Source organism: Numenius arquata, chromosome 8 (genome assembly GCF_964106895.1).
Source record: "Numenius arquata chromosome 8, bNumArq3.hap1.1, whole genome shotgun sequence".
Lineage (NCBI taxonomy): Eukaryota > Metazoa > Chordata > Aves > Charadriiformes > Scolopacidae > Numenius > Numenius arquata.
The window spans coordinates 10,740,453-10,758,276 of record NC_133583.1 but is presented as its reverse complement, the minus strand read 5'-3'; the positions used below and the strand labels follow the sequence as shown (position 1 = coordinate 10,758,276).

Genomic DNA, 17,824 nt, shown 5'->3' with positions numbered 1-17,824 from the left:
ACGTGTGCTAAGGTTTTTCAGTTGCCTTGTGCTAGGATTCTTCAGCTTCTGAAGAAGAGGCTAGAGAAGCTGCTCTTGCCTCAGCTGTAGCTGGGTGGAGAACATGGCGGCTGGGTTGTGTGCAGGAGTGTCGTTTGAGAGGGAAGTGCTGTGGCCTCAGCCCAGAGGGTGAGGTTTAATGTCTGACCTGTACATTGCAGACACAGCAGAAGGAGACACTCCAGAAGCCCACAAAGGACCAGCAGTTTACAGTCCTTCTCGATACAGCTACCAGGTAAATTATTTCATGTATTATCTGCCTGTTCTGAAATAAAGCTTTTAGCAGGATTAGGGGGGAAACTGGGTTTGGCTGCCAGTTCTTCCCAATCCTGCTACAGTAAGCACCTTCGGCACGAGAAGGAGGTAGGAAATGGGGAAATCAGTCTGATGTCTCTTCTTTTTTTCCCCACCACTTCGTTCAGCTCCTGCAGTCTGACAGTCCCCAGGCAGAATCGCAGACCCTTCTCCAGCAGAGTTCCTCCCCCTACAGAGGACACCTTACCCCGTCTCCTGGATACAGCTATCGAGCAGCAGCACAGAGGACAGCACACAGCCTCTCTCACGCTTCCTCGGAAACATCCCTCTCCTCCGCCTCTTACTCCAGCCCTGCCCACTCGGTCTCCACAGACTCCTCTGCCCTGTTTGCAGGGAATTCGGGGTATTACAGCAGCCAGCAGCACTCTGGCAGTGGCAGCAGCAGCCTCCTGAAGAAGAGCTGCCCTGCTGCTGCCAGCCCAGCACAGCAGACAGCTGTGGACTCTCTCTCCTCCGAGTCGGGCTCCCAGCCCTGCGCAGGCGCGTCGGGCTCCACCTCTGCTCCCCAAAGTGCTAGGTCACTACAGTCAGACTTGCGGACTATCAGCCTACCGAATTCTGGGCAGTCTGTTCTCTACCAGGGCTCCCGGGGGGCAGTGATTTCCAATGCACAACACTATCAGCACCGCGGGGGAAGCAGTGTCCATCAGTACAGACTTCAGCAGCTTCAAGGTTCTGGAGTAAAGACTCAAACAGGACTTTCCTAGGGCTGTCTGGACTCCGGGAGGACAAAACTGCCCATAGCTCCTTCCAGTCACCTCCGGAAGTGGCTCCTGGGCCAGTGTTGGGAGCTTGCACCCGATGCTGGGGTGCCGGGGGTCAGAGGCTGAGGTCCGAAATGCACGGGTGAGATTTGTGAGCAGTATTGGCCTCTGGCCTTGTAGGAGAACGCAGATTTCTCTGAGGCAGAGACCGTAGCAAAGCTGTTCCCTGACGCGTGGGTACATTGCAAAAAGAAAAAAAAAAAAAAAAGGAAAAAAAAAAAAGAAAAAAAGCAAATGGTTCAAGTGCAATGACTGTGGTGCAGCCTCTGTCTCTTGTCCGTGCCCATGGCCATAGTCACTCATGCAGTACGGACAGCTTTTTGAATACGAAAGCAGTTTAAAGAAAACATTGGGGGAAGGTGAACTCCAATCCCAAAGCTCTCTTTATAGGTCAGGTTCTCAGTGCGTTCTGGGGAGGGCTTTAATCCGTTACGATCATTCCAGTCACAAGCAGACGAGCGCACACGGCTGCCTTTGGGCCTGGGTCACGGCTGCTGCCGTCGGAGGTTTTTCCAGGACAACAGGATTCTCTGCAAATGTGAACTAGCCACGGGGTGGGGGGGTTGGAGTGTGTGCGCCTGTCACTGCGAAGGGTCTGGGGTGCACTGTCATGTGTGGGTCTGTGAGCGGGAGCACTGCTGGGGCGGTGCTGCCACGTGCCACCGCGCCGAGGGGGGGGAATCTCTGGCTGATGGTGCACAGACACACCGGGGGGGGTGACCAGGGGCCCGATTAAGGTGATGCTGCGGCGTGCGGGGGGCTGCCGGGCTGAGGAGCAGGGGGGGCTGCAGGGAGGTGGTTGGTTGGGTGTTCGGTGGGGACCCCGGCCGGTGCGGGATGTCTTTCCCCACCGAGCGCGGCAGCAGAGCCAGCCCAGACACAGTGCGCTGTCTGTTCAATTCCATACGATTGCCAGCTTCTTTCTCACTTGTTTACTGTAATATCGGGCGTGTTTTTATTTATCTAATTTTATATTCAGTTATAACCATAGTAGGTTAGCTAATATACGACAGTTGTCATCCCTGGTGCTGCAGTGGAACTTCTCCTTTCTCTTGGATAACATAATGCTGTGAGTCTGTCTCCCCTGTCTTTTCAGATGCACAGTCTTCTTCCTTTTTTTAGGACTGTTACAGGTTTCTCTAATTCACAATTGAAAATCAGGTGTTTGTTCAACCTAGGGGAGACTTTTAAAATATTGAAACAAAGAGTAACTTTCTCACACTGTCTGGCTGTGAGCGTGTTGGGATGGAACTTGTCACCCCACAGTTGGGTGTCTGTATACTGTATAAATTAGGTGTAAACTTCACTCGGCTTAGCCCTGGGGGTGCAGCCTCCCCTTTCGTGCTCTGAACAGCACGGGGCAGGCGGGCTCTGCCCTGCCGGGGCGGCAGGAGGGGACCGGGGTGGGGGGGCCCTGCCCAGAGGCTCCAGCACCTTCGGGCGCAGCAGGGGGGCAGGAGGGAGAGGGACCCTGGAAAGCTCTTGGAAAGGTGGGGGCTGTAGCTTCTTACTCTAGTGGAGTTTTTACACCATGCTGTAACATTTGAACTTTCACAAGAGATGTAATAATTTTGATAATAAAAATACTTAACTTGAAAACCAGTGGTTTTGAAAGTCCCTTTCTGTTTCCATGCCACCTTCAGCGCTGGTGCCCAGCTCGTGGGGTGAGGGGGGGGGGTCAGTGCATGGTGCTCTCTCTTCCCTGTTCCTGCAGGGCAAGTGGAACCTTGTGGGAGCAGCCCCATGGACCTCCCTTTTGCCAGCATTTTAGGTGAAGCCAGGGGCTGCTCCGGGAGCCACAGTTCCTGAGGAAAGGGAAATTCCCTCAGCTTCCTGGCTGGGGGTGAGACTGTGGCTGCGCTGCTGCTCTTCTCGCTCAGGCTCATCTAGGGGGAGATGGGGTGGAGGGTGTCCCTTGTGCTACTGCACCCGCTGCAAAACCTGGTTTCTGGTGCGCTGATGCCCAGGGCTTTTAGTTTTCATCCTGCTTTGCCTTTTCCTGAGACCTTCATCCTCAGCCTGAGACGGGCTGAGCTTGCGGTGGGGCCCGCCAGGCGTGCCTCCAAGAGCTGATCCTCAAAGCTGGTATGTCTGAGGTGCCCCAACACCTTCGGTGTTTGACCACCCTTGGCATGAAAACGTTCCCCCTGACACCTCGTGGGACTGTGTGGTGGCTCATCCTGTCTCTGTGCATCCCCCAGAAGAATCTGGCTCCATCTCTGTGCCTTCCCTCAGAGCAGCTGTGGGCACCAACAAATTCTCCCCATCTCTCCTGGAGCCCATCCCTCGGCCTCTCCCTGCCGTGTGCCTGCACGGGGCTTGCCTGGGCTGTGAGTGTGTCCCGTACTGGGGAGACCAGAGCTGGCCAAAGCTCTCCAGATGGCCGAGAGGTCCCCAGGCTGCCCCAGCACTCGCACAGCCTGGAACGCTGTTCCTGCTCCTCTACCAGAGCGTGCCGTTGGACTGATAAGCCACGTGAGTTGTTTTTCCATCAAGACACAGGAATTTGCTGAATTTCAGGAGGCTCCTACCGGGCTGTGTCAGCCCATGAGCCGACAGACCGCCCGTGGTGCACCGTGGCTCCACAACCTGGGGCGGGGGGACCCGTGGAGGGGCAGAAGGGGAGGGTTGAAATGCTCCTAGTGACAGATGAGACCCCCTCACCCTCCACCTCCTGCCTTGTCACGGAGTGGGACAGACCCTTTCCCTGGGGACTTGCACTGGCCAGTGTCCCCCTCAGTGCCAGCCTGCATGGATGAAGGCTCAGCCCCACAAGGGGGGCTCCCCACCCCATGTAGCCGTGCCATGGCCGGTGCCCACACAGGGTCCTTCCACATCCTCCTTGCAAACCATCTCATCTTTAGCCGTGCCCAGAGAAGCCCATCCCAGTCCCCACACCACACCACAGGGCTCCGAGCTCGTCTGGTTTGAATTATATTTTTCAATAAGGTTTTGTGAAACACTGTATCAAACTTTGTACTAAAATACAGATATATTACAGCTACTGTATTCCTTTCTCCACTGATTTTCTTCGTTTGTTTTCCCAATTCAGCCGGCAGCAGCGCTCACAAGCTGGCAAGACTTGGGCGCTGCGGGGTGCAGGGGACTCCTACCGGCCCCGCTCCGGGGAGGATGTGGGGGCTGCCGGAGGGGACGGTGGCACCGCCGGGCTCGTGACTGGCAGCGGCCGTTGGCAAGAAGGAGCACCGGTGCCATCCCAGGTGACTTTGGCTGCCGGTGGGTGTTTCGGCTCGGTTCGGTCCCTTGTCCCTCACCGCCGCCCCGCAGGGCCTCAGGGCACCACTTACCGGCTCCCCGCCAGCCCCGGGCTGGGTGGTGGTTCCTGCAGAGCCCTTCATTGCCGTCCCCCAAGCGCCCTCCACGCGCCGTGGCCCTGCCTGGGTGCCTGCGGATGGGCAGCGGCTCCTCCGCCCAGGGCTGCCCATCCTGGGGCCACCATCCCGCTCTGCTCCCTGCGCCCGGCTCAGCCCCGCTCCCAGGCTTTGCCCAGTGCCTGGGGCCCCCTGCAAACAGCCCCCGGCTACTCGCACTGAGACGCGGCCAGTGCTGAGGACTTTATTGCATTGCAAGGGCTGCGGCGACCTGAGCCCCCCCCCCTCCACGGCCAGGACCTGGGGAAGCCCACACACACCGGTCTGGCCAGCAGAGCTGCAGCCGGGCTGCGGCCGCCCGTGCCGGGGGTGTCGGTGCCGGCTCTTGGGTGCTGTGTGTGTGTGACTGAGGCTGGGTCATGCTCAGAGGCTTCTCGGACGCCCAGAGCTGCCCCGGGGCCATCGCCATGTGCCGGCGAGGTGCGGGCAGGGGACAGGGCCAGGACGCTGGGGTGGGCACAGGAGTGCCTGGGTTGTCCCCCCCGCCAGCCATGCCATGTGGTAGGGAGAGCCTTGCCGTCACCAGTGGAGATAAAGCACCGTATGGGGATGGGAAGGGAAGGCGTTTGGCAACAGCCTGCGGCTGGCTCGGGGAGGGGGCTGGCGGGGGGGTCCTCCTGTGCCCACCCAGGGAGGATTTTGCATGTTCAGCTGCTCCCACTTACCAGGGCTTACATTCAGCGGCAGCGAGTCGGGTGTCCCAGCGGCCGGTGGCAGCGAGGCCCCTGCGGTCCCCAGCCGTGCGCCGGGAAACACCACGTCCTGGGGCCGGGCTCCCGGGGCGGGGGCGAGGGGGCTCGAGTCACTTTACCCTGTTTAGAGAATATGAATTTACACGTAAAAGTAGGGGTTGGGCCCCGTCCTGGCCGCTGGGTCCCCCAGCTGTGGAGACAGGATCACGGAGCTGTACAAAATGGGAGCGGGGAGGGGGCCAGGGCCCGGAGCAGCCGGCACAGGGAGTCACTGGGGGCGCGTTCAGGTGGGATTCTGCGGGTCAGGAGTCCTGGGGATGTAGAAATCTGTTAAAAACTCTGAGACTGTTTTTTCCTCGAAGCAAAACCGCAGTTGGACGCTGTTCTCAAACGAAGCGGGTTTGGGGCATCCTCCCCTGGCGGCAGCCCACGGGCGGTGGGGGGTGCAGAGCTGGCGGGGTGCGTGGGATGGCGGTGCCGGCGTGGACATGGAGGTGACCGTGGATGCGGCGGGCGGCTGGCACATCCCCAGCACGGGCGGCGGGGCCCGGGGGGCGGCGCGGGACGCTGTGTGGCCGCTGGCAGCAGACGAAGGGCAGGACGGGGAGGGAGCGCCCAGGCTGCCGGCCGCGGGAAGAGGGTCCTGCTGCGGGTGCTCGGCCTTATATCCTCTGCGGGGAGAGCACAGTGGGTTGGGGATAGTGTTGGGCAGGCCTCATCGCGCCATCGTGCCACCAGCATGTGCCATGCACATGCCTCTCCCCATCCCTACTGCTCCCCATCCCTGCCGCCTCCCTTCCCCACTGCCCCGCACAGCCAGGGTCCCCCCATCCCATCCCATCCCATGAGGGGCCATCCAGCACAGTCACACCCTGACACGCCATACAGTCAGAGCTGGGGGACAGTGACACTCAGGACTTACCGCAGTGCCGACAAAATCTGTGGAAACAGAAGAGAGTGTGTTAGGCAGGGCAAGGGCTCAGCATCCCACTCCCACCCTGCCCAGCCTGCCCCACTGTGCAGGTGGCAGTTAAGCCCATGGGACCCTTGCCCAGCTGCAGGCTGCCGGAGGGGCTGAGCCCCATGGGCTTTTCCCACCTGGGACCCCCCCCAGGGCCATGGTGTGGGGCTCCGGGACCCCCCGGCAGCACGGGGCTCACCTTTGCTCTCTGTCTTGAGCTCCTCGTGCAACAGGTCATTTTGCCGGTTGCCGAGGACGAAGGCCAGGAAGGAAAGGATGAGGGCGTTGAGGATGCCGATGATGGCCAGGATGTAAGCCCAGCGCACGGAGCAGTCGCCCAGGGAGTACTTCCCTGTCTTCTCCCCGCACATGTCCCGTATGGTCTCTGCATCCCAGCCGTCAGGAAAGATCATGCAGCCCAGCACCAGGCAGAGCGCTGCGGGGGGGAGAGGAGGGAGAAGTGTCAGGGGGGACCGAGGGGTGGCAGTGCCAGGTGCTGAGCCCCCCCAGTCCACCAGCGCAGCCTGTGTCTGCCTTGCCCCCGTGACAGCCGGGTAGCACGGCAGGTGACAAACACCACAGCCCCGGGGGACAGTGTTTGCACACGGCTGCCCCAAAAGTGGCCCATGTACAAGTGGGGACATCAGGGGCTTGGTTTCTTTGAGCCACAGGATCAGTGGTTTCCCCCAGGCTTTCCTCGTCATCGCCAGGCTCCCTGTGTGTGAGGAGCTACTGGTGCGCTGCGGGCAGGGATGCTGCCTGCCGAGAGGGTCATCGTCCCCCGGGAGCAGGAGCACCCGCATCCGACCACCTCACAGCCCTGCAAGCACCGCTCCCAGCAGGCTCCATCCCGCACGCTCCATGCCCGAGCAGGGAGACATCAGGGAGCACCAGGATGGATGGGAAGGGAAACGCCGAGACAAAGCCCGTGACTGTCAAGGTAAGGAGGCGACGCTTTTTCCAACTACAGCCAGTACAAAAGCTCCTCACCCCCTGTCAGCTGGGAAGGCTAAAAATATCAACGATGTTGTAGAGAAGCTGGGGTGTGCTGTGAGTATTTTTGTCCTGGGTTAGGAAAGAACCAAGAGGCTTGTGCCCACATGAGTGACAAAGTGCCTCCCGGTCCCTTATTGCTGGAGGGACAGCAAACCACGGGGTGCTGAGGTGTGCTTTAAACCGCACTCGGTAGGGAAGGGAAGTCCCAGGAGAGGGAGAAAAGCGAGTGCAGGGCATCGCAGCAGGACTCGGCACGGTCCCTGCATCCTGATGAGCTGTGCCGACTGCTCTCCCCGGGAAAGGGCAGGGATGCCAGGGCGAGTCGCCCTCGGCAGCCCACACACCAGCACATGGTACCACCTGCCAGCTGCTGCCCGGTCTCTGCCTCCTCCCTCCACATGACACGTTTGCTCGGTAAAAGCATCTTTGCAGACAGAGGTGAGCTCTGCAAGCTGACTTATGACCATACACAGCCTGGCACCGCATGGCTGCAGAGCACGGGGCACGCGTGAGGTGCCAGCCAGCCAGCATCTCCGGCACGTTGTCACCAGGTCTACCCAGCCAAGCACGGCTGTTTCTGGGGGAACTCCCTGTCCACTGGGACCAGACCAACCCCAAACCATCCCTTGTGGAAGGAAACATATAACCAGCACTGACGCTGTGGCGCTGCGTGGTAAATGGCGAGCAGCAGCCTGGCCTGCCTGTTAACCTGGGCATCTCCAAGCTAGATGCCATTTAACTCTGCCAGCTGCCTGAACTAAAGGCGAGGGGGAGGAACAGATCAATGGTGGTGGCTCTCCCCGGGAAAGCAGAGATGCCGAGAGGATTTTAGGACCCCTCTGAGTTCCCGGTGCAGTGCAGCTGTGAAAAAAGCCAAGGTGCTCTGTGGCCATCCCCGGCGAGGGGGTGGTTTTGCCCCCTCAGCACTGGTCAGGCTGACACGACCCAGCGTGGAAACAGGCTGTAACGGCTCTGCCGAAATGGGTGAGGAGGAGAAAAGAGCACAGCGAGGCCGGAGAAAAGCACGGCGAGCGGCAAGGCGAGCACCCCGACTGCCTGGGTGGCCAGCAGCCCTCAGTGACAGCCCCTCTTGGCCCAGAAGAGAACAGGGCTGCAGGAGAAGGCAAATTTAAGTTAAAAAAAATATAAAAATCAGGTGCCAATTTTACCTCCACAAGCAGGGGCTCAGGCAGGCTCCTGGCTTTTGTGCACGGCCCTCGGTCAACCCTTTGCACAGGCAGAAAAGACCCTGGTTTTTTCCCTGGGCTCTGCAAGCGTCGGTGTTTCCTCTGCATTTCAAGCATTTATTTGGGCTCCGGGTGGATCCGTCTGCCCGGGGAAAGCAGGAGCTCACCGAGAGCTCGCTGCTCTGCCAACATCACAGCTGCATGAGCGAGGGTCCCCCAGGACATCAGCAGGTCCCAAACACGGCAGGATGGGGCAATGACACAAGAGGCAGTGGATTGAGGTGCTGGAGGGCTACGGCACTCATGGAGGACACGAGAGACAGGGTTTAAGGTGAAAGCAGAGTGCGGCTTAAAAAGGTACGGGAAAAACACACAGCACATAAGCCACTGGTGCAGCAGGTTGTCGCAAGAAAGCCACGGGGGACAGGCAGTGAAGGCGACTGCCAGGACCACTGGGGCTGGCTCTAACCTGCGTTTGCCTTCCCTGGTGCCTCCTGTCCCCGTGTGCCCACTCTGCACTGGCCCTGGGGCAAGGGGAGCCTCTGCCCTGGCCCCTGGAGCAGCTCAAGGAGCTCTGCCTGAGATCTCACAGCCCCTGTTTGCCAGAGAGAATTGAACTACAAATTTATTACCAGGGTAAAGGAGCGCTCCCCAGTCACCCCATGTACCCGAACGCCTCTGCCCGAGGGCAACCAGCCTCTTCCCACGAGCCCCTCGCTGCTGTGCAGCTCCCCGGGAAGTGGCCATGCCACCGAAGGCAGGTCCTCTCCCAGCGAAGAGCAGCGCAGCGCTCTCCTCTCCCCATCTGTCCTACGTGTTCCCAGCGGCAAGCCGAGTCCTCTGCTCTGTCACAAGCAATTCCCTTTCCTGCGTGTCCCCAGGCCGCCCGATGTCCTGGAAACACCTTCCCGTGCCTGCAGCAAGGAGCGACACTGAAACGCAGAGGAGGAACAAGGAGGGGACCCCCGACCGGTCAACAGGCCTTAGCGCTGCCCTTTTCAACAAGCCCCCCCCGCGGCAGGTCTAAGGGGTGCGAGGACAGGGCTCTGCCCGCCCGTCCCTCTGCCCGCAGCACCGTTCTGCCAGCACCTGCCTCCGAGCGCCCCGAGGCCCCTTGCAGCTCTGCAGGAAAATGCTGGGTTTTTTTGTTTAAACCAGCGTATTTCGACGCCTTGCAACCGCATGAAAAACACCAAGTGATGACTCCTACAAGAGACGCTATTGAATAGGAAAAAAAAACATAACCCAACTCCCATCCATTTTGGTTTTAATTCCTGTTCTTCTGAGGGTGTGGTGCCAGCCCCCAGTGGCACTGAGGACATCCAGCTGCTTTGTCACACCCCACAGCTGCCATCCTTCCCCCAGGCCCTGGGCACCTACTCCCTCTTCCAGAGTTTTCCCAGTTGGACAGACAGATTCGAGACTGGGCATTTCGATGATCAGCGGGGCAGGGTGTACCTGGAGGAAGGATGACCTGGCTGCGGTTTGCAGGGCTGCCCACGGGACCCTGCTGGGACTCTGGCCCTGGGGGAACATTTCTCCAAGCATTTCTCCGCTTGGTTTTGCAGCTGGTTCACAGCTTCCCACTCCTCAGTGCTCCCTTGTCAGAGTCCCCTAGAAATGAAATGGGCATCTCAAGGGCTTTTGAATCCTGGCAAAATAAATTAATTGAAGAGACTTCAATGTTAGGGCTCAGGCTGCAACACGAGAGTGAGATTTTAGCAGAGAGAGAAGAGGAGGCTCCTCCTGGCAGGATGACATCCCCTGGTAGAAGGTGCATTTAGCTAATCTGAGTAACCTGTGTGTCTGCTGAGTACCACGGTTCCCAGCGCCGCCTCAGTCCTGTGCAGTTGTGCTTGCAGGATTCAAATCTGATTTTTTTAATCACTTTTGCGGTCTAGTTTAGCCTGCAGGTTTGGGTGAAGACTGGCTTTTACTGCTCTCACCTGCCATCAGTGGAAGGCGCTAAGGACATGCCCTACAGCCTAAAGATGTGGCTTCCCCCTGACCAGGGACACACAGAGCATCACACTGCCACAGGACGCACTGGGGACTGAAAACTGGAAAATTTGGGGGTAAGTCGGTGGAAAACCAGCAACTGCTGGGTCTCAAAGGGACTTGGGAACAGCGAGGCATTTGGTCCCATGGGCAGCAGCTCTCCCCTCTCCCTGCGTCGGGTTGAGTTAGCTGGCTGTCCCCTGCCCTTGTGCACATCACTCCCACCTCCCATCTCTGCCAGAAGGATTTTGGTGACCCCCCTGGCCCTCAAATCTACCTTGTGCCAAAGGGGAGGAAGCTCTAGGTGCTGTATCCTCCACTGTGCCCACAGCAGCTCACCGCAATGCTGTGCCATCAGCACATGGGGGTGCCCGCTGGAGATCCCCCACACGGTGCCCCTGGGCACTGCACACCAGCCCCAAACCTCTGGGGCAATGGGGACAGTGCTGTGACTTTGGGGTCTGGAGTGGCTGCTTCTCACTAGGAAACCTCCTGAGAGCTGAGCGCTGAAAGGAAAGGTAACAAACACAAACCTCCCCCCCCCCCCCCCCCACCTCCTAAAAATAGATACCCTTCAAAAATAAATGAAAATTAAAGGCAGCATGCTCGGGACGGCTAGCACCGGCCATTTACACAGACAGGAGCTCCCTTATGGCATTTTGCTCCATAGGCTGTTTACAAGCCAAAAAATCAGCAGGATTCAGAATAGAGTTACGAGTTTGTATGAATCAGAACTGACAGTTACTTTATCTGGAACAACAGTTAAGGGATGTAAGCTCCAGGACACGAGCGGCTCCGTGATGCTGGGCTCAGCCCCTCCCTGCGGGTCGGTGGGCACGTTAACAGCTGCTGCCGGAGGGTTACGCTGCCTTCCAAAGCTCGGGGCTGGCGGCTGCCCAGCACAAGGTGTTGGACAGACACGAGGTCAGTGCCACATCGCTGCTCCCGTCCCCACCGCACGACGGCAGGGGCAGGGGAAGGAGAGGAGGAATCTCTGTGAAAGCTTTTTTGGGGGCCAGAAGCTGGCAATTCAGCAAATACAAAGGTTTCTTTTGCAGCAACGTCTTCTTTCTGCTGCAAGGTCGGCAGGTGGAAGATCGTATCACCTGGAAGATCATATATTGGCATTATTTCTCCCTTGGGCAGAGGAAGTAGCTGTCCCAGTTACGCTGCCTAGCTAGTTTGGAGCAGTGCTGTCTGTCTCTCATTTTTTCAATAAGAATTTCAACGAATGACTTTTATATCCATGAAAACATTCTTTTTGAAACCTCAAACTCTCTCCGAGAGGAGCTGGCTCTCCAGCAAGTCCCAGTTGGGAAGATGAGCCCATCGTGACGTGGCTCAGCAGAGCCACCGCATCACCACCGGCACCAGGGAGTGGTTTTGGGCCGTGGTGTTTGCTTGGGCCAGAGCCTGCTCTCCCTTAAGGCTGCAGCCACACTGTCACACCACACAGCTCAGCTGTCCTCAGCCCAGCAGTTGGCAACGGTCTTCCTAACCACTGGTCTCCTTGGACATGCCAAAACCGTACCATGCAGCTGCGCCACGTGAGGGGTCTCCACTCAGGTGGTGGCAAACACAGCTCGTGTGCAGAAGATGAAGCCACTGACCGAGGCTCTGCCTCTGCTCCCAGTTCACGCGCTGGTGGGTGGGAAGGGCCCACCTGAGAGATGAGTGTAGCCCCGAAGGGTGTCTCCCAAAGGAGAAAAGAGCTGAGATGGATATGTATTATCACATTCTCCATCGGAGACAATCACATATCACATCTGGACTCACCATAATTAACTGCAAAGTGCCACTGATAAAGACAAAGCCCAGCCCTGTGGCCAATGACATGGCCTCCGGTGGAAAGGCACCCCATGTGGTGTGCTCATGCCTGGCCTAGGAGAACAGAATGGTCCCACCACACCCACTGCTGGACTTGAACTGCAAGGAGTGGGACTAGTGGTTCCATGCAAGAGGGACCATGCTCAGCTGGCTGCCTCTTTTGACCCTCAGTAGACTTTAAGTACAAAACCAAGGGTCTACCTGAAGCCTCCCTAAAAACAGAGCCCCAGACCCGCTCAGAGTGACTGTCCTCACAGGAGGCACATGGATATGGTACAACACAGAGGCAGCTGGGGTCTCTCGCTCCAGCATTAGTGCCGGACCCCAGGCCAACTTTGTTCAAAGCTCAGACTTAACTCACAGGTTGACCACATCTTACGTTACAGCAGAGAATTAGGGAATTGGAGGAAATGCTCAGGCTCCTGGGCAGCCTCCTCAGTGCGTGGTGGTGGTGGTGGTGTATTCCTGTGCTCTGGTCTCCAGCAGATGAATGTTACGTGGTCACTGGAACAGAGACATCCCAGCCCAGCTGCCTTCATCTCGCTCCTGTATCTGCCCTCCATGGAAGGTGGATGAGAGGGATCACCCACGCAGCCCGTTTCTCTTCAAAAAAGCATCATCCCATGGGACTCTCTGAAGGAGCTTCTCTGCTAATTTTGAGGACTGGGGTGGCACCAGGGTGCTGTCAGTTATACAGTTGTTGACGTGCTCATGTTAAAGGACCATTTCTGGTTTTATAACAGAAGGATTTAGCAAAATCTCCAGTTTTGCGTTACTGGGATTTTGAACAGGGCAGATGGCTACGTTTCTATTTGCAATAAAGCAGAGTCTCTCCTCTTAATTAGATCCAGTTTCCTCCTAGGGGGGCAGTGGCTTTTGAGCTGGGGCTTTCTGTGAAGCTCTAATTAAACCCTTCCTTGATTGTCGTCCACTAATTAGACATTGATGATTTAAACTTTTTTTTTTTTCTGAAAGAGATACTGAATTCACGATCCTCCTTCTCCCCACTGTTCTGCTCTTGACTTTTCTCCTCTCTAAAGATCCCTTTTGTGCCCTCGATCAGCAGCCCTATATTCTGCACCAGTCATCCCATAGAGACAGGGAGGATGCACCTCTGACGAATTTCTCTGCCTTTCACCCTGTTTACCTGGTTTTCACCAGTGAGACCATGAAACTTTGGGCCTCGCTGTTGCTTCTGCCAGTGGTGCAAGTCCTCCTTCAGCTAAAACCTTACCCAGGCAGGAGGAACACCTTTGCCTTCTCTGCTCCTCCAAGCCCTCTGCTCTGGCACAACCCTCTGACCTCCCAGGTGGGTGACTCTCCAAATCTTGCCATCATGCTGTGTTGGAACCTGCATCAGGTCCCATCCCTGCCCTACCCATGGGATTTGACCCATGGTGTCCTCTTCATGGGTCATGGCAGCTCCTTCTCTATGCACAAGGTAACACATCCACCTGCAGCTGCCTCTGACATGCCCAGGGAAGTTCAGCCCTGCTTGGCCTCCCCAGAGGAGGCTCCCTCTTGCCGGGATACACCGCCCCACCACCTCTGCATCCTGGCTCTCCCTGATGGCAACACCAGCCACTCCTGCAGGACAGAAGCTCTCTCATGCTGCCCCATCTGAGAGCAGGGTGGACGGCCAGTCTCTGCAAATGATGCCTCGGACTTTCCTCAGCACAGAAAGGCTGTGTAGCTGCATTGCTTTGGGAGAGCTCTGAGCCAAGCCGGGGCCAGCTGGGGCCAGAAGAGCCGGCCCGTGGTCTCAGCAGCTGCACACTAAGGGTTCTCACAAGCACAGTTGTGAGCAATACAAGTGTAGCCACAAGGTGCAAAGTGTGAGCAGGGACAAGTCCCAGGGCAGGGTGAGGGATACCTGGAGGTGACAGCCGCGGGGTGCTGCCTTGGCCACCCCAGCTCTGACTCGGGGCGCTGGAGGATGCCTTTGGTGCAGTACCCTCCGCCACACAGCTCCCTGTGCAGCAGCAGCACTGGCCGGGCGCTCCGAGCCACTTGATTAAGCTGCTGACAATCGGTAGGATTTAGGCTCTGAGCTTGCCTTAAACCGGTAAATCTTCGGGAGAGGGAAAATTAAAGATGAAGGAATTTCCCGATAAGCCAAGGCAATGCCAGGTCTGGCTGTGGTCCTGATCTGGGTGAGGAGAGGTCAGGCTTTCCAGCCCAAGCCAGCTGCAAGGAAGAGAGCTGGGCCAGCTGCAAGCCCTTAGCATGAGGGGGGGCTTCTTCCAGGGAGGGCAGCCTGGGATGCTTTTATTAGGAATATGGGGGGCTCTGGGTCCTTCTGGTGGAAGCTCTGGGCCTATTCACACTTTCTATGCAGTGGGGAGTAACGCAATGTCTTTCCACATGGTAAAACTGGAGAAAGAAGGAAGTGAAGGGTCCTGCTACCAGGGGAAGCTCAGCATCTCTTTGTGGGGTCTTTATCCCAAAAGAGCAGACCCTCTGTGAGGACAGCTTGGAGGACCGCACACAAGGGGTTACTTGGGATCCTTATCAACAAACACATCAGGTCCGCTTCTGGGGAAAAGTCTGGTTTGTTGCATGGTGTCCCTTTGAGGAGTGAATCTATGAGGGTGTTGGGGTACGCCTACAGTTGGATTTCATTTATGGAGGGAGCAAAGAAGGATTTATAAACAGGGCCACTTTTGGGCGAAATGACTGTGCTCGAGCCTGTGGTCACTTCTGAGGAGACACCAAGGTAAATGTACAGTGTCCCTCTGTGGAAGCACTGTACTCGGCATGTCCTTATGCAGAGAGCTGGGGAAGGTCTCTCCTCACAGCCCTTTCATGATGCTGGAGGGAAGAAGGGAACCCAGGCACAACATCTCTTCAAGGGGAAGCTGGAGGCTCTGTCTGTGCACAGGTCCTTTTACAGGGCTGGGGGGTCTATGCATAGGCTCCTGCCAGTGATGAGGCCCCTTCAGGGGCTGGGGGTTCCCCTAAAGTGGGCATCCCCTGCAGGCTGGGCTTGCTCAGGGATGCCCTTGGGGCTGGGTAGACAGGGAGACTGGGATCTTCAGCCCCCACTGGCTTGAAGGGAACTAATCCCTGATGTGGGGTGCCCGCGGGGGTCTGGGTCCCCAGGAGGCTGGTCCCAGGTGTCCTAGGACATCCTTTGGGATGGTCCCTGACTCTGTGGGACAGTTCTTGTTGTAAGGTGTCCCAAAGCTGGCCCCTGACTGGGGTGCACTGGCATGCCCTGAGGCTGGTCTCTGGCCCAGAGTGTCACAGGGTGCCCCAGGGCTGGTGCTTGTTCTGGGGTCTCCTGAGGTGGGTCCCTGATCCAGCTTTCTCACTGTGTCCCAGGGAGCCCTGTGGTTCCCTGGGGTCAGGTCTTGCCTGGGGACCCCAGGGTGCCAGTGCCCAGAGCTGGTGCCTGTTTCTGGTGCTCTGTCAGTGCTAGTGCCTGGCTTGGGTGTCCCAAGAAGCTCTGGGGTGTCCTGAGGCTGGTTTCTGGCTGGAATGTCCTACGGATCCACAGCACTTATACCCAGCCCAGCTTCCTTGAGCAACCCTGGTGTTTCCTGTGGCCAGGGGTCCAGATACCAGTGCCTGGTGAGCCCTGGGGGCCAGTGCCCAGAGCTGGTGCCCATTCCTGGTACTCTATCAATGCTAGTGCCTAATCTGGGTGTCCCGGGAAGCCCAGGGGCTGGTTCCTGGAACTATGGCCCCACATGGCTTGTACCCAGCCTGCCTTCCTTAAGCAATCCTGGTGTTTCCTGCAGCTAGGAGCCCTACTACCAGTGCCTGGGGAGCCCTGGGTGCCAGAACCCAGAACAGGTGCCTGTTTCTGGTGCTCTGTCAGTGCTAGTGCCTGGCCTGGGTGCCTCAGAAAGCCCAGGGGCTGGTTCCTGGAACCATGGCCTCGCAGTGCTTGTACTCAGACTTCCTTGAGCAACCCTGGTGTTCCCTGTGGCCGGGGGCCCTGCTACCAGTGCCTGGGGCTCCCACGCCCACTGCCCCGCGTTTGGCACTGCCATCCCAGCCAACCCCACATCCCCCCCCCCACCACCCGTCCCCCGCCCCAACACCTAGAGAAGGCCCGTGGGGGGCCGATTCCCGCCGTGGGGGGTGGGGGGAGGGGGTGGGGGTAGTTGGGGGGGGGGGGGTTCCGGTGGGTACCTGCCAGCAGCTGCATCCAGGCGCAGATCTTGTAGACGGTGGCGGTGTTGCAGAAGAAGAAGAGGGCGAAGCAGGTGATGCAGCCCAGCGTCAGCACCATGGAGAGCAGCACGAAGAAGGCCGCCGCCTGGAAGGCGCCCGAGGGGATGGTGCTGAAGTCGGTGAAGGAGCCGCGGCACGACAGCTCCCGGCCCGCCAGCCCGCTGCCCACGCAGTAGTGGAACAGCCCGAAGTAACCGGGCTTGGGCGTGTTGACGCTGTCGCCCACCCAGTAGGGCTGGATGAAGACCACCACGTTGATGATGGCGAAGCAGATGGTGAAGATGGCCCAGAGCACGCCGATGGCCCGCGAGTTCCGCACGTAGTTGTCATGGTAGAGCTTGGAGGCTTCCTGCGAGGGCAGCATCCTGCCGGAGGGGACGGGCGGGGGGATGGGGCGGGGGGGAGGGGGGGGGGGCGGGGGGAGGCCGGGACGGCGGGGAACCCGCCCGGGTTTTGGAAGGGGAAGGGGAGGGGGGACGGGACACACCGCGGCCTAGGCGCGCCCGCGGGCTGCCGGCCCCTGCGCCACCCGCGCCGCCATCTTGGCTGCCGCCTCTGCGCCCCGCGCGCGCCCCCGCCGCGCGCGAGTGCGGCCGCGCGCAGCCCCCCCCCCCAACCTCACCTTCCCTTGTCCCCTCCCCTGTCCCCTCCGCCACTGCGGAGCCCAGCCCAGCACAGCCGCCTTCGGCTCCGCCCCGACGGAGCTCGGCCGGGCTCGGAGAGAGGCTCGGCGCGGTTCGGAACGCGCTCGGCAGCGTTCGGCCCGCTTCGGGCCTCTTCGGCTCAGTTCGGGTCGCCTCGGCTCAGTTCGGGTCACCTCGGGCTTCCCCGGCTCGGTTCGGAGCGGGCTGTGGAGGTGGGGATGAATCGTCGGCGGGCTCGCCCCGGTACACGGGCAGCGCCTGGGCACGGCCCCGGCTGACGGCAGCGGGGACACGCGTGAGCGCGTTTGGCCGAGGCGGACCCGCAAGGAGGGCGTTTATGCCCCCCCCCCCCCGCCCCGGCCCCTCCGCAATCCCGGGGGAGACCTGCGGGTTGGCCCCCAGGGGGGCAGTGGGCCTTCCCGGCCCGCTCGGTTGGGGCCAGAGCAGGTCGGTTACCGCCAGGGTGGGGTGTGCGGGCACTAGAAGCAGCAAGGCCCGATCCAGCACCTCCCGTGTGCCCTGACGGCATGTACACGCGTGTGTCAGGTCGGTGTCGGGGGCTGTTGGTCTGAGGCTGGCAGGTGCCCCGCAAAATCATGCTGTCCCCGCCCCGGCGGCCTTCACGCTGGCCCCAAAACCCCAGCAGAGACCGTGCTGCCTCCGGCCGGTTTCCTTCTGAAGGCCGTTAAGGCGCACCGTGTTAACCGCGGCCATTGCTGAACGCGGCTCTTGTGAAACACTCCAGAGGCCTCATTCGCTTCCAAGTCTCATCAAGGTTCGCAGCCGATTTGCAAATCGGGAACATGCAGGCGGAAAAAAAAAAAAAA

General features: G+C 59.0%; 2 protein-coding genes across 7 annotated transcripts in view; one reads left to right on the top strand and one right to left on the bottom strand.

Annotated features, from left to right (window-relative positions):
- The window catches only part of SETD5 (SET domain containing 5), a 41,716-nt gene extending 39,009 nt beyond the window's left edge, over positions 1 to 2,707 (top strand). For all 6 annotated transcript variants that reach the window (XM_074152808.1, XM_074152806.1, XM_074152807.1 and 3 more), the window contains 2 exons: positions 201 to 274; positions 462 to 2,707. In XM_074152808.1, the coding sequence (XP_074008909.1) occupies positions 201 to 274; positions 462 to 1,061 (674 nt within the window). In that variant the 3' untranslated portion in view covers positions 1,062 to 2,707. The remainder of the gene's footprint in view (positions 1 to 200; positions 275 to 461) is intronic.
- A 2,634-nt stretch (positions 2,708 to 5,341) lies between these two features.
- Positions 5,342 to 16,717, bottom strand: LHFPL4 (LHFPL tetraspan subfamily member 4). The gene is made up of 4 exons (XM_074151678.1): positions 16,312 to 16,717; positions 6,363 to 6,599; positions 6,125 to 6,141; positions 5,342 to 5,392 (listed from the first exon to the last, which is right to left on the bottom strand). Exons 1-4 carry the CDS (start codon positions 16,715 to 16,717, stop codon positions 5,342 to 5,344), a joined length of 711 nt encoding a protein of 236 aa, XP_074007779.1.
- Positions 16,718 to 17,824: the final 1,107 nt, after the last annotated feature.

Coding starts and splice junctions, on each gene's coding strand:
- LHFPL4 (XM_074151678.1), bottom strand. CDS start 16,717: ATGCTGCCCTCGCAGGAAGCCTCCAAGCTCTACCATGACAACTACGTG. Junction 6,600..16,311: donor CTGGATGCAGCTGCTGGCAG/GTACCCACCGGA, acceptor TCCCCCCCGCAG/CGCTCTGCCTGGTGCTGGGC.